General features: G+C 47.3%; 2 protein-coding genes across 3 annotated transcripts; one reads left to right on the top strand and one right to left on the bottom strand.

Annotated features, from left to right (window-relative positions):
* The first annotated feature begins 72 nt into the window (after nucleotides 1-72).
* Nucleotides 73-4,460, top strand: ATP5PB (ATP synthase peripheral stalk-membrane subunit b). The gene is made up of 7 exons (XM_027725775.2): nucleotides 73-203; nucleotides 293-338; nucleotides 823-968; nucleotides 1,482-1,645; nucleotides 2,124-2,249; nucleotides 2,775-2,954; nucleotides 3,669-4,460. Exons 1-7 carry the CDS (start codon nucleotides 176-178, stop codon nucleotides 3,738-3,740), a joined length of 762 nt encoding a protein of 253 aa, XP_027581576.1. The 5' UTR covers nucleotides 73-175; the 3' UTR covers nucleotides 3,741-4,460.
* A 4,393-nt stretch (nucleotides 4,461-8,853) lies between these two features.
* Nucleotides 8,854-12,980, bottom strand: ADORA3 (adenosine A3 receptor). Of its 2 annotated transcripts, none has more exons than XM_039387865.1 (2): nucleotides 12,358-12,980; nucleotides 8,854-8,897 (listed from the first exon to the last, which is right to left on the bottom strand). In XM_039387865.1, exons 1-2 carry the CDS (start codon nucleotides 12,705-12,707, stop codon nucleotides 8,891-8,893), a joined length of 357 nt encoding a protein of 118 aa, XP_039243799.1. In that variant the 5' UTR covers nucleotides 12,708-12,980; the 3' UTR covers nucleotides 8,854-8,890. The 2 variants fall into 2 exon arrangements, with proteins under 2 accessions (XP_039243799.1, XP_027581582.2); XM_027725781.2 differs by lacking the exon at nucleotides 8,854-8,897 and adding an exon at nucleotides 10,603-11,439.
* Nucleotides 12,981-13,833: the final 853 nt, after the last annotated feature.

The raw sequence follows: 13,833 nt of genomic DNA, 5'->3' as shown, positions 1-13,833 counted from the left end.
TCCTCTCGCGAGAGCGCCCGCCTCCCCGCCCTGCCTCTGAGCGCAACTCTCGCGAGAGTTCCTCCGCCGCCATCTCAGCGCTGAGGCGGCCGGGCGGTCACCGGGACGAGGGGTCGCGTCCCGCCGCTCTTCCCGCTGCTTTCCCGAGGATTCCCGCTGCTTTCCCGCTCCGGCCATGCTCTCCCGCCTCGTCCTCCGCGCCGGTGAGTGGCCGGGGGTGGCGGGCGGGGGGTCGTTGCTGTGTTTGGCCGGGCTCTGCCCTGACGCGCTCTGTGCCCTCTTGTCCCCCCAGCCCCCGCCGCGCTGAGGGCGCTGCCGCCGCCGCCCGTGGCCGTGGGGTGAGTACTGTGGGAGCCTCTCGGAAACCAGCCTCTGTTTGTGCTTAAGCAACGTTATTCTGGGGGTTTGTCTTCATTTTTCTTATTAACGCTCTGTGAGTGTAAAATAGGGACGGTGGGAAGGAACCTCTGGAGGTTATTTAGTCCCACCCACTTCCTGGAAGGAGGTGCGTCCAATGAATGGCAGCTTCATCGAATCACAGAATAGTTTGGGTGGGCAGGGATTTTAAAGCTCATCTCATTCCACCCCCTGCCATGGGCAGGGACACCTTCCACTATCCAAGCCCCGTCCAACCTGACCTTGGACACTTCCAGGGATGGGGCAGCCTCAGCTTCTCTGGAGAACCTATTTTAGTGCCTCACCTGTTACCTGCTTATTTGATTGGAAATCTCTTTGAGCCTCATTTGAGAGTGGTTTTGGGGATTATTTGTGTCTGGTTTTTTAATAAGAGCCATAATTGAAACTTTTTGTTGTTGTTTATAGTGTGCTGCACGCCACAAGACAAGTACACACAACTCAGCAGAGTTTGGCTCCTTTGCCACCTCTGCCTGAGAAAGGAGGAGAAGTTCGTCATGGTTTGATCCCCGAGGAGTTTTTCCAGTTTCTCTACCCTAAAACAGGAGTCACAGGTTAATATAGGCTATTTTACTGTTTACTAATACAGGTTTTAACTTTCCTATATTGCTTTTACCATTTTTAGTTATGTAGTTCTGTCCACCAGTTCTGGCTGCTGAAAAGGTAAAATATTAGTGGAAATTAGTTTTTTTGCATGTGCAGGTTGTGAAGGACAACCCAGTGCTGCACTCCTGGCTCTGAAGTCAGACACTTTAAAAAAATACCATGAGCCTGATTTTGTAGGAAGATTTAGTTGCCTCTTGGTTGTCAAAACACTTGAACAGGGATTTTTGCCTGTTTCTGAGTGAGCAGAAGCAGCAGTGCCAGGTGCAAGTTGCTTCCATTTCTGGTGAGATTCCTCCTGGCACCTTTCCCTGAGTGGAACTGCGACTCTGCTTTTTGTCCTGGAAAAAGAGAACACTTCCTGATTTTATAAGCCTTAAACTGGCTCCCTCTCAGGTGTTTGAATTTATTGAGTTTCTTCATGCCTTGTACAAATAATGCTGCTTTATTTTTTTTTTCTTTAGGGCCCTACATGCTGGGAACTGGCCTCGTGCTTTACCTGCTTTCCAAGGAAATCTATGTTGTTAACCACGAGACAGTGGCAGCTGCTTGTATATTGTCAGTCATCATTTATGGCATCAAGAGATTCGGGCCTGATGTGGCAGCTTTTGCTGACAAACTTAATGAGGTAACAAAAAAACCAGAATCTGACTTTGTAGTAGTTAATAAGGAGTGGTTTTGTTAAAGTATAAACGGATTCAAACTGGCAGAGGGCAGGGATGGGTGGATATTAGGGAGAAATGTGAGGGTGGGGAGGCCCTGGCACAGGTTGCCCAGAGGAGCTGTGGCTGCCCCTGGATCCCTGGAAGTGTCCAAGGCCAGGTTGGACGGGGCCTGGAGCAACCTGGGCTAGTGGAAGGTGTCCCTGCCCGTGGCAGGGGCTGGAATGAGATGAGCTTTAAGGTCCCTTTCAACCCAAACCATCCTGGGATTCTGTGATTTTGAACCCTAACTCTGCTTTGCCACCCTGGAACCTCAGCCCTGGCGCAGGGCAGTTCACACAGACATTTCTCAAATCTTAATGCACCATTCCAGAAGTTAATTGCAGGTTGTTTGCCTTCAGCCTGACTTTCATTCTGAAGGGTGTTTCTTGCTTCTTCTTCCAGGAGAAAGTAGCCAAAGCTCTGGCTGTGAAGAACGAGGCCATCGAGGGTCTCCAGAAGGCCATTGAGGCGGAGAAGAAGGAGCAGTGGCGGGTCGAGGGCCGCTCTTACCTCTTTGATGCAAAGAGGGTACGTGGTGCCAGCTCTGCTGCCCTCCCCCCTGCAGCCTGCCCTGCCCAGTCTGGGAGCCTCTTGTACTCCCAGCGAGTTACAGACTGTTTGCTGTCTGTGTGGTGCACACAGGGCCACTTCCACCACCTGACCCAGAGACTCAAAGGGGGGAGAAGGACTTTTTATATGGGCAGATAGTGACAGGACAGGGGGGAACAGCTTCAAACCGAGGGAAGGGTTAGATTAGAGATTAGGAAGGAATTGTTTACTCAGGGGGTGGGGAGGCCCTGGCACAGATTGCCCAGAGAGGTGCTGTCTGTCCCATCCCTGAAGTGTCAAAGGCCAGGTTGGACTGGACTTGGAGCAACCTGGGCCAGTGGAAGGTGTCCCTGCCCATGGCAGGGGGGTAGAAGTGGATGATCTTTAAGGTGTTTTCCAGCCCAAACCATCCTGTGATTCTGTCCCTTTTGCTACAGAACATGTTCTGCTGCTGCTTTGTGTTCTTGCCAGACATTAACCTCCTGACTTCATCTGCTTGTGCAGAATAACGTTGCGATGCTGCTGGAAGCCAACTACCGGGAGAGGATGATGATGGTGTACAATGAGGTGAAGAAGAGGCTGGACTACCAAGTGGCCCTGCAGACCCTAAAGAGGCAGAAGGAACAGGATTACATGATTCAGTGGGTGGAGAAGAACGTTATTCAGAGCATCACACCCCAACAGGTATTTGCTGTTTTTTATCTGCTTTACATTTTAGTCTGTACAAAGATTTGCTACAAAGGATTCTAATTTAAGCCAGGAGATGATGGGTGTCCTTGGGTGACTTCCAAATGTGGCTGCAGCACATTCCTGCTGCTGAGGAATAGCTAAGGAGCCCAGTTCCTGGGTACCAGGTGCTTTTGTTGCTGGGATTTAAACTAGAATTGTGTGTAGCATTTGTTGCTGCAGCTCAGAGCTGAGCTGTGATGAGATGTGCAGCTCACAGGGCAGGGGACTCAAAGTTCTCTGTGTAGGACCTTGGCAGATCAAGGTCTGCAGGTGGGCTCTGGATGTCCTTGCTTTTAAGGAAAGAAACAGAACAAAATCAAGTTCCCAGCACTGTGTGCTTTTGTTACCCAGAGCAGCTGTGGCTGCCCCTGGATCCCTGGAAGTGTCCAAGGCCAGGTTGGATGGGGCTTGGAGCAACCTGGGCTAGTGGAAGGTGTTCCCTGCCATGGAACTGGATGAGCTTTAAGCTCCCTCTGAACCCAAACCGTTCTGGGATTCCATGACTTCCATTCCCGCTTCAGTGCAGGTCCTTGTTTGGATGTAACCTCTGATTTCGTTACATCCCTTTAAATCTGTAACTCAGGGGTGTGAAAAAGGATTATCTAAAATGCACTAAAAATCTAGTTTGCTTGAGATGTGTGCTGAGAGCTGTTTTCCCCTCTCTTGCAGCAGAAGGAGAGCATTGCCAAGTGCATCCTGGACCTGAAGGCGCTGTCCAAGGGCGCACACGCAGCAGTGTGACCTCATCTGAGCCCACTGACATGTTTCAGTGCATTGCTGGTGGAAACTATGAGTCTAAAACATCATTAAACAAACCAAACCCAACCCCTCTGCTGTGTTTCACTGCCAACAGTCGTTGCCTGGTTGTGTTTGAAGTTGCTGGATGGGTCCCACCAACCACTGCTGTTTAGAGGGGGGGATTAGTTGCAGCCACAGTGTGTGTTGGATTCCTGGTGTGGTCATGAACACTTGCAGAGATCAGATACACAACTTCACAGAGACAGATTCTGGTGCTCAAACTGATCTCTGGGTTAGAATTCTCTGTGATAACAACCCACAGATACCTGCTGTCATTGCAAACATGTTCTAAAATCGGTGATTTGTGCTGCCTTTGACCTGGTCCTGGACTTGGAGGGGCTCTGAATGAATGTCCTTGTTCTCAAAATGAGCTGAAAACCCCTTTTTCACAACAAAGCTTTGTGTAGTGATGAAAGTGTTCTGGTTCTGGGAAAAGAGTGATCTGGCAGGAAATATGTCAAAAGCTACCGGAAAACATGACTTCAGTATTAAGTTTGAAACAGGGAAATGGGTGAGTTTAGAGGGTGGGATTTTTCTGGATTTTCATAGGAGAAAAAAAAGCTGTTGGTTTGGTTTTTTCCTTGTGCATCAAGAGAAATAATTCCATATCTGTTATGATAAAATACACAGAATAAACCTCTTCCATTTTCTTTCCAAAGGAAACTTTTCCCTGCAGGATTTTGTTATAACTCAAATATCTCAGCTGAGCAAAGCACTGACCTGTATAAGTTCATCCTTTGTGTGCTGGGCAGTGATTTATTTAGTACATGAACTGCAGTGAGCAGAGGGGGGTGTGCCCAGTACCCACTTCTTTAAGAATTGCTGCAATTCTCAGTGGGGGAAAAGTGAGTTTTCTCCACTTTTCAATACAACAGCACAAAAAAACGTGGTTTTTGGGGTCAGAACCTGACTTTTAAGGCAGTCTAAACTCAACCTGCCTTACTTTTTTTAACTCAACAGTTCCAGAAAATGCAGGTGCATAATTTCCTGTCTTGTGATAATTTAAATAAGAAAAGTGAAGTTGCTCAACTTCCACATTTTTGTAACCCCACGTCTCAATGACATTGGAGCTTTTAGCTGGTGTGACAGATTCTTTGCACAAAGCCAAGTGGTTGAACTGGTGTGCTGGCACCCCGGGAGTTCTCCATGGTGGGAGGTAAGATGGAGCTGTATCATTTCTTGTTCCTTTAGTTCTTGCAAACACAAAACTGTGAGGTTTGGGGTTGGAAACTGGGAGCTCTTCATGGTTTGAGTCCTCTGCAATGTGGGCAACAACGGGGTGCAGTAGGAAAAGTGGCAGCAGCAGAGTTTATTGTGATATTTTCATGTTGTGATATTTTCATGTTGTGATATTTTCATGTTGTGATATTTTTCACATTATTCACAACCCGCATATTGCAAACCCATGTGGTGAGAAATACCAGGGTAGGGATTTTGTAGTAGACTGTCTTTAAGACTCCCTATCTTTTAGCCCTCTCTTCAAGATTCCACCCCCAAATTTGGGAAGAAACTTACTGTTCCTGCCTTGGTGGGAAGAGTCAATTTAACTTGAGAAAGGAAAACATCAAGGGAGGAATTTTTCAGAACTGCTGATTATGAAAAAGTTCACAAAGTGGACTGGGGTTTAGCTCTTGCAAAAATAATCCTGTGGGTGCTTTTTAAGTCTTAAATATCCTCCATTTTTGGGGGAAGAAGGCAACGTGCCCATCAGGGCGTAGTGACCACATGTGCCAGGAGCGAGACACTGGGAAGCAGGATTGCTGCTGAGGAACTGCTGGGTTTGTGTGGCTTTGTGCCAGTTTTATAAGATTCCTAAAAAAACGGATAAAAACTAAATCAAGTCTTCGAGTTAAAAGAGGGCGACAGGTTTGTTTTGCTTACATACCTGTATATATAAATACAACTTTTTTCCCTCCCCTCCTTTCAGCTTCTCTTCCTGTCCATTAGTGCTTGGAGAGAATGGGAGGCCGTTCCTCACAACCAGGTATTTTAGTTTTTAGGCAGTTTTTTTTAGCTGCAGTGTTCTTGCCTGAGCTGATGTTGTCCTGACCCCAGGGCTGCTGTGGGGGTGTGTGGAAGAACTGCATGGCTGCCAGAGGCTGCCCTGAGACAGTAATGACATGAACAACTGCATTTTCCTGTCTGGTGGTTCCACTTTCAGCCCCCTGATAGAGAGAATTATACACAAAATAACACTGCCCTGGGCAGACACGTGCCTGAATGTAGTTCTTGTTGTTTGGAGAAATTTATATGTTTTAAAACCAATATTTGATAATTTATTTTTTTCTGTTCCAGTTACACCCACTTCTACTACTCCCACTGTCCCCACCACTGTCCATACCACCATCCACACCACTGTCCACACCACTGTCCACACTGAATTAGAAGCTTCACAAGTTAAATGCTGGTTTGAGAGGTAAATGCTCCACCTTTATTTCCTGCCCCCAAACCCTGAGACTGCAGCCTCCTTCTGCAAGGGAGGGGGTTTATGTCACATATTTAATGTCCTGGGGGGTTAAAAAGTTCATTGCAATTTCCTAGTCTCTGCACTAGTGATGCTTAAGGCAGATATGCACCTTTTCATCTCGTACTGCTTGGGATAAATGTGTTAACACTCCATAAAGTTTGGTGAATTTGAGCACTGCTGATGCTCCAACACCTCTGTTAAAACTGGGGCTTCTGACACGATTTTCTGTGTATGAACAGTCGTGAAATACTGTACATGTCACTGGCCTTCATCTCTGGCATCCTCCTGACTGTCCTGGTTTTTGCCATCATCTACCTCTCCAGAAAAAGTAAGTAGCACAGAGGAGGGAGTAACAGCAGAGTGGTGGTAACTACAGAAGTTACTTTGAAATTTTAAAATTGTGTCTGCCTGGAGTAACTCCTGCCAATAACTCCTCAGGGGCTGTTTTCGTGGGAGAATTAACTTGACCACTGATGAGCTGGGGAGGTTTTTGTTGGTCGTGGGTTTTTCTCATCCCAACCCTGGCCACACTAAATTCTCAGTCCCTTTCATCCTGGCCACTTCCAGCAGGTGGGCAGGGACTTGGCAGCCCAAAATGCCCACTTTGCAGGGCAGGTCTGTGACAGATTTTACAGGTTATGTGTCTGTCACCCACCACCAAGCCTCTCCAAACCCAGTGCAGACAGCTGAGGCTGCTCTCCCTCTCCTTCCCAGATTGCAAGAAATCCCACCAAAATTTACAAGGGGAAGTTTGCTTCCAGCAAACAGCACCTGGAGAATGTGCCAGGAACACCCAGGTAAAGGTCACAACTGTTATTTCTAACCTTTAATGCAGAGACTTCACATTCTTGACAGGGTGGTGAATATTAATTTGGGGGTGGGAGGGAGAAAAGTCACTTGCTTGAGAGACTTGAGTGTTAGTCAGGAGTTCTTTTGACTAAGGAAAAGGGCTTGCTTTGGGCATCCAAGGCTTCAGCCTGTGTTTATAGAAATATAGGGATGTACTGAGGAGGTCCCTGGGCACTAGGAGGAAAAATACAGAGCTGAAACACCATATTATACTCCCCATGTATTTCAAGGGTTTAACTAAACCTCTGATTAGGCAGTTTAGGAGAAATCTTTTTAAAAGGCAAGGATTTCTGCAGTTTGCCTTTGTGATATTAATTCTTTGGTAAATTTGAGACTGACTAACCACTGGCACAAACCAGCCTAGTGTATATTAATTTCCCCTGTGTAAGGACAGACTGTTTGTGGTGTGTGGTGTTGAGGACAAACTAAAAGTGGTAAATTCCTGCTGACAGGCAGTGCTTAAACACTGTAATGTTTGTGGCTTCTCTCCCATCCTCAGAACGAGGTTACCTACAGCACTCTGGTCTTCCAGCGGAGTCAGACACCACTGGCTGTGTGATGATGAAGTTCCAAGAGAAATAAAAATGTTTTTTTCCACTTTCTGAACATCAAAAGCCACCAGAACGTTACACCAAGGCCTGCAGTGCCCTGAGGGTGCCAGCACTGCCATCTGTAACATCAGCTCTTTTTATAGGTACAAGGGGAAATGCAGGTCTCCCGTTCCAAACCGATTGCCAAAGGTTGTGGGCAAATTGAAGGTGGTTTGGTTTTTTTTTTTTAATACAGTATTTCCTCATCTGTAGAAATCTCCCTGCACTTGTAAAGTTTCTGTTACTGAGCTACCAAAGAGAACTGCATCTATCCACGTCTGGGCCCTTGTGTTTCCCTTTTCTGTCACCAGCCATGGCACTTGGCATATTTTTTCGATTGCCAAGTGCTCTGATTAGTTATTTTCTGTTATTGAGGAGATGATAATGAAATGTCTGTGTGCAAATGCTGCTTCCTGATCGGGTCCTGTAAAAGCAATGCACCATCACAGCGTGACAGCCAAAATCTCTCATTCATATGTTATTACCCACAATGTTCTAAACACGTTGTAAAGAGGGAAAAAATCATCCCTTTGTCATCAACTGGGGAACAAGTTACCACGAGTGACTCTGAGCAGCCACAGAGAAGCTCCTCTGCACGTTCCCACGGATGGGAGGTTTGTCATCCCGGGGAGTTTGGGGATCTCCAACTGCTCAAGGCTGAATGGGAGGGATGTTTCCTGCTGGCTCAGCCCTCGGGGCCTCAGAAACCTCCTTGTTTGTGGTCACCAGAGAGTGCCAGACTCTTGCAGGTACTTCTGCTTTCTGAGAACGCTGATATTTGCATGCGTGCTGTTCAAACACTCCTCCAGCCCTACAAACTCCTGTGAGCTGCGGCTGAAACATCTGAGAGGCTTCAGAGGAGCGATGCTGGATGTGCCACCTGATGGCAGCACCAAGCCGTGCCTGGGCTGGGTTTAATTCCGCTTAAACTCGGGGCTCTGGTGCCTTTCCAGCCCCGCTCAGCAGAGCAAGGGCTCCACCTCTGCCACCCTCGGTGGGTTGTCCTGTCTCCTCCTCCCAGCAGCTGCTGGAGGTCCAAGGGACCACGTGAAAAAGTGTGGCTAAACACTTCTATGTTCTGAAATTGGGTGTGTGGTGGTGTGGGTCAGGCCACAGACTGTTCCACGGTACAGCCCATGGTCTTTGCTTTGCTGTTATCTGCTCTCATCTCAGTCGTGGCAGTTTCTTCAAGTTCTATTTAAGAGAGAAAAATACCATATTACTCCTTAGTATTTTTAGCTGTGAAGAGATTCATAAGTGTGTTTGTGCACGGTGTTTTTTAATTTAGTTCAATTTTTGTTTAAAATTAATAACAGAGGGAAATAAGGTCTGAAGATTTACCTGGCTTGAACAAAGGTTACTCCCCCACACCAATAAGTTAGAAAAACAAAGGGAGGTGGCTCACCACAGGCTTCCCCCTCCTCGAGCCCAGCTCGGGGATGTTGGGTTTTCATGCAGGTGTTTCCTCACTGAGACTCAGCACAACCATTTCATGTCCACTGTGAAACGCTGCCAACCCCAGCACAGCCCTTGTGTGTGTGTACCTGGGGGGCTGAGTGTGGCACAGCCCTTGGGAGGTGACACAGAACCTCTTTGTTGTGTGGCTGCTGCTGAGCCCCAAACTCATCCCAGAGCATCCCTCTGTCTCTCCCTTTCCTGTGCCAAGAGCTCTGTAGGGTCATACACAGCTTGTAATGGCAGCAAACTCTTAAATAAAATTCCTGTAGCTCCAGGAATTTGTGACAAGTGCATCTGCTAATCAGAACAGAGGATTCTGTGTCCTCTGTTTCTGGCTCTCCCATTTTCACTGTTTCAGGAGGTTTCTGCTCAAAGTGTTTGTACTCTTCTCTCCCTCAGGACAAGCTTTCACAGCAGGAATGTGTCTGAGTGTGTCTGTGTCCAGTATAAATTGTCCAGCTCTAGGAGGGTGAGTGGAAACAGCTCGGGGGTTAAATGGTGCTGTGAAGGATGCAGGGACAGCAGTGCCTGTGATATTCCCTGGCATTTTGGAGCTGACATCTGGTTGCAATGTCAGAAGGGAGAGCAGGGCCAGGGAGCTTGTTCTCAGAAGGCAGGATGACTTCCCCTGCTCTCAGTCCCTCTCTGTTCTTCCTCCCAATCCTTGTACCTTGTTCCCTTGGAGTTTGGCAGGCAGCCTGCCAGGAATTTGGTGCAGTGTTGCTCCCTCTTTCCTCAGTTCACCAGAAACACATCAGCAAAGTCCCCCCCCGTGCATCGTTCTCACCAATAATTTCCTGCTCGTGAGGTGGGACCTGTTTTTCTGCTGAAAGCAATCGGTTCCATCACTGATATTAGAGATCATGCACCAAACTCTGATGTACTTGTGCAGTGCCTTCCTTTGGCTTGTTTATCTATCGAGTTGAACTGTGTAAGGAGGCAGGGCTTTGGCCTGGGACAAGGGTTGCATCAGATAAGAAATGAGATGTCTGGTCTCAGCTAAAGGAGCAGATGCCAACACTCTAAGATAAGTAACAGGATGATGCACTCCCTTTTCTGCTTTATCTGGACTACTTTTATTATTTAAAGATGGACAAGAAAGTAGCCTGGCCTTTAATGACCTATTTTCAGTTTGACCCATGTTCCTTAAAAGGGGGCTGTGTCAGCTGTGGTGTAATAATTAGTGCCATTTTTGTGCCATCCTAGGCAACTAAAACTCTGCAGGCTGGCTTGTTTTGATTGTCAGGGGAGGATTCAGCAGGCTAAATCAATGTAAAATCCATCTAATAGTTATTATTATTATTCATGACAATGTGACAACCCTGGCTGCAGCACAAGTTGACCAGATTCAAGTTTTAGTCTAGAAGACAAAGGGTGTGAAAACAGTCAGTGAGGTTGTGAGCTGCTGGATTACAAACAGCAAGGAACACATTTAGCCTGTTTTTCAGTCAACTCTTCCAACCCTTATGTTAAAAATAACCAAAAAAACCCTCAACACTAGACAGTACCCACCACAACTAGACAGTATTTCCTTCTGTATTTTGGACTGATATAATACAAAGACATACATTCACATACAGCTTTAGGGTAACCTTCAGATCTACATGTTGCTTCATTTTCCCATGAGTTCCTTAGCAAAGCCAAGTGGTTTATCAGTTGCCTGGTCTATACAGACTTAATTTATGACGGTGGGTCTGTTGTTTGCTCTGTAAGAGCCGGGTCTGGTTTTTTGCACAGGATATAGGTCCTTAAAATCAAAAGGTACGTGCTTTTGAACTTCTTTATCTTGCAGGCATAGACAATGGGGTTCATGGCAGAATTGGCGTGGGATAACAGGATTCCCAAGTACATCCAAAACTGGGGGATCTGAGCCTCAGGGTAAAAATAGGAAATGCAGTTTATAATGCACAGAGGCAACCAGGATATTGCAAACAGGAAGAGAACGAGCGCAAGAGACTTGGCCATCTTGAACTCCTGCCCATAAAAAGCTCCAGCCCCTCTCACGCTGGTTGTGCCTTGACTCAGCTTTGTCCTGATGATGTGGAAGATTTCAGCATACAGGGCACACATGATGAGCAGGGGGACAAGGATCCACGTGAAGAAGCCAAAATACACCATGTAATCCATGCTCATCACGGACATGAATCGGCACCGGGGGAAGTTGGAGTCTCTTGACTTGTTCCAGCCAAACATGGGGACAAGTGCAACCAGCAGGGACAGAGCCCAGCACAGCCCCAGTGCCCACCAAACTCTTCTCTCTGTAGTGATTCTTTTATACCTGTGGGGGAAGAAAACCCAGGCTGTGTTAAACGGGAGAGTTTAAAATAGTAAAGGATGGTTTCAAGCACTCACACCTTCATACTAAAGTTTCATCATCAGAAAATGGAGCATTAGTTTTTTGTTTGTTTTTTTTTTTTTTTCTTTAGGGGGTGAAACCAAATCTTATCTTGAGACAAGACCCAACCCTACATTTGTAACAGTTACATTGCAGCATCAGTAAGAATTGTGCTTAACTTCCCCTGTTTATAACTGGATGTTTTCATCCATATTATTTATTGTTTCACTCTGATTTTAGTGCTTCTCTTGCCAAGATACTGCTTTGCTGCTATTAGCAATTCCATCTTATTTCTCACCTTCTTTGGGTGTACCTTCGTCTTTATTTTTTTTATGCCACTTGAAGGACTAAAACGTTGTTTTGCTCTTCAATTTCATAGGCTCTTTCCCTTGAAATGATGATTTCTTTGATGCTTGAGGTTATGCTTTGCATTTTTAGTTTATGTGCTTTTCCACTCAAATATAAACAGCGAATGACCTAAGTTAACCCTTAGTGTGTTTGTTACTACTTCTGTGTTTTCAGCAAACGCTAAACGGAATTTTATTTACAAGACCTGCCTCAGAAACCCTAATAATAACTATTAGATGGATTTTACATTGATTCAGCCTGCTGAATCCTCCCCTGACAATCAAAACAAACCAGCCTGCAGAGTTGTAGTTGCCTAGGACGGCACGAAAATGGCACTAATTATTACACCACAGGTGACATAATAATTTGTGGTGTAATAATTTTTAAGGCACATTAAAGGCCAGGCTACTTTCTTGTCCATCTTTAACTAATAAAAGTAGTCCAGCTAAAGCAGAAAAGGGAGTGGCATCATCCTGTTACTCATCTCAGAGAGCGCGGAGGTGCAGCACTCACCTGGTCGGCAGCTTCACTCGCAGGTACCTGTCGATGGCGATGGCCAGGAGGGAGAGGATGGAGGCGTTGGTGAAAACCACCATGAGGCAGCACATGAAGAGGCAGGTGTAGAAGGGCAGGGTGATGCCCAGGCTCACCACGATGGCCAGGGGCACCACCAGCACCCCCACGGCGATGTCGGCCAGCGCCAGCGACGCGATGAAGTGCAGGGTGGTGTTCTGGAAGGCCGAGCTCAGCCTCACCACCCAGATCACCAGGACGTTGCCCAGAGTGGCAAACAAAGCCACCAAGCACTCGGTGCCGATGTAGATGCCGTCCAGGCTGCTCAGTGCCAGGCTGTTGTTTGGCATGATGGTGCTCCCACCCTGGCCTGAGCTGTGGGAGGAGACACGGGCATCGAGAACCCTGCGTGGGATTTGTCTTCAGTGGCTGCTGCTCAGTCGTTCCAGTGACTTCAAGGTGCAAACTTCTTTCAGTATCTCGCGTCCTCCGTGCTCAGGCAGCAAATCAGGTGTTGCCTTCCCACAGAGCTGCAAACTCCTCAGCACCCAGGAGCTGTTCCCCTCTCTGGAGACATCTCCTGAAGCTCACGGCTTCCCTTCAGCAGCATCGTGGCAGTGAAGTGCTCTGAAAGGCTGTTTTGAAGGAAAAAATGGAAAAGCTTCCACACTCCTGCTTACCAGCAACTCATAAATAAAGGCTTTGACTGCTTCCTCTTTCGAGCCACAGCTTTACAAGTCCGAGAACGTCAACCCCAGCTGATGTGCAAAGCTGCCACTTATCACTGGAGATAATCACTCTGCAGTCACTGTGGCAAATGAGGCAGCTCAGAGGATGTTGAAGAGCACTGCACTAAATTCCAACACCCAATTTAATCCAGGTTGCACCATTCCAGTTAAGGCCCTGAGGTGGCTGAAGAACACTTTTTACTTGGACCTTTCTCAGCCTGACAAGAACACTCGTAGCACGGGTGATGTTTTCAGTGGGAGCCCTCATTTCTGCTGGAAATGGGTATGACAGCCAAGCTTGTCATGTTCAGAGGGTGCCATATTTTCCTGTGCCTGGTTTGTGGAAGATGGAAAAAGTGAGGGAAGGTGTGGGAAGTGATGGGAAGTAGCAGGGAGAGGGTGTGAAAGCTGAGATGTGCGGGGAGCCCGGCAGTTGTGATGCCCCACTCCTCTCAACGTGGGTCTGCAGTGAAAGAGCTGCTCCCATCCCGGATGGAACTGAGGAGAGAGGCAAACAGGAGCTCCCTGACATGAGCTGTAGAGTGACATGGCTCTTGGGCAAGTAGGAATGCTCCTTCTCCAGGGATGAGCAAGGAGCAAGGAAATGATTAGGAGGATGGAGCCTCATTAGCATAATGAATCCTGAAGTGACCAGGGGTGGTACTTGGTTTCCCAGACACTGAGTCCTCCACCTCTGCCCCCCAACTTTCTGGAAACACTGAGCATGGGGAAGTGAAATCAGCCTGAG

This window comes from Pipra filicauda, unplaced genomic scaffold, assembly GCF_003945595.2.
Source record: "Pipra filicauda isolate LSUMZ 115617 unplaced genomic scaffold, ASM394559v2 scaffold595_size249610_pilon, whole genome shotgun sequence".
NCBI classification, from domain to species: domain Eukaryota; kingdom Metazoa; phylum Chordata; class Aves; order Passeriformes; family Pipridae; genus Pipra; species Pipra filicauda.
Note: the sequence above shows the minus strand (reverse complement) of the source record. Positions and strands in the feature narration are given on the sequence as shown.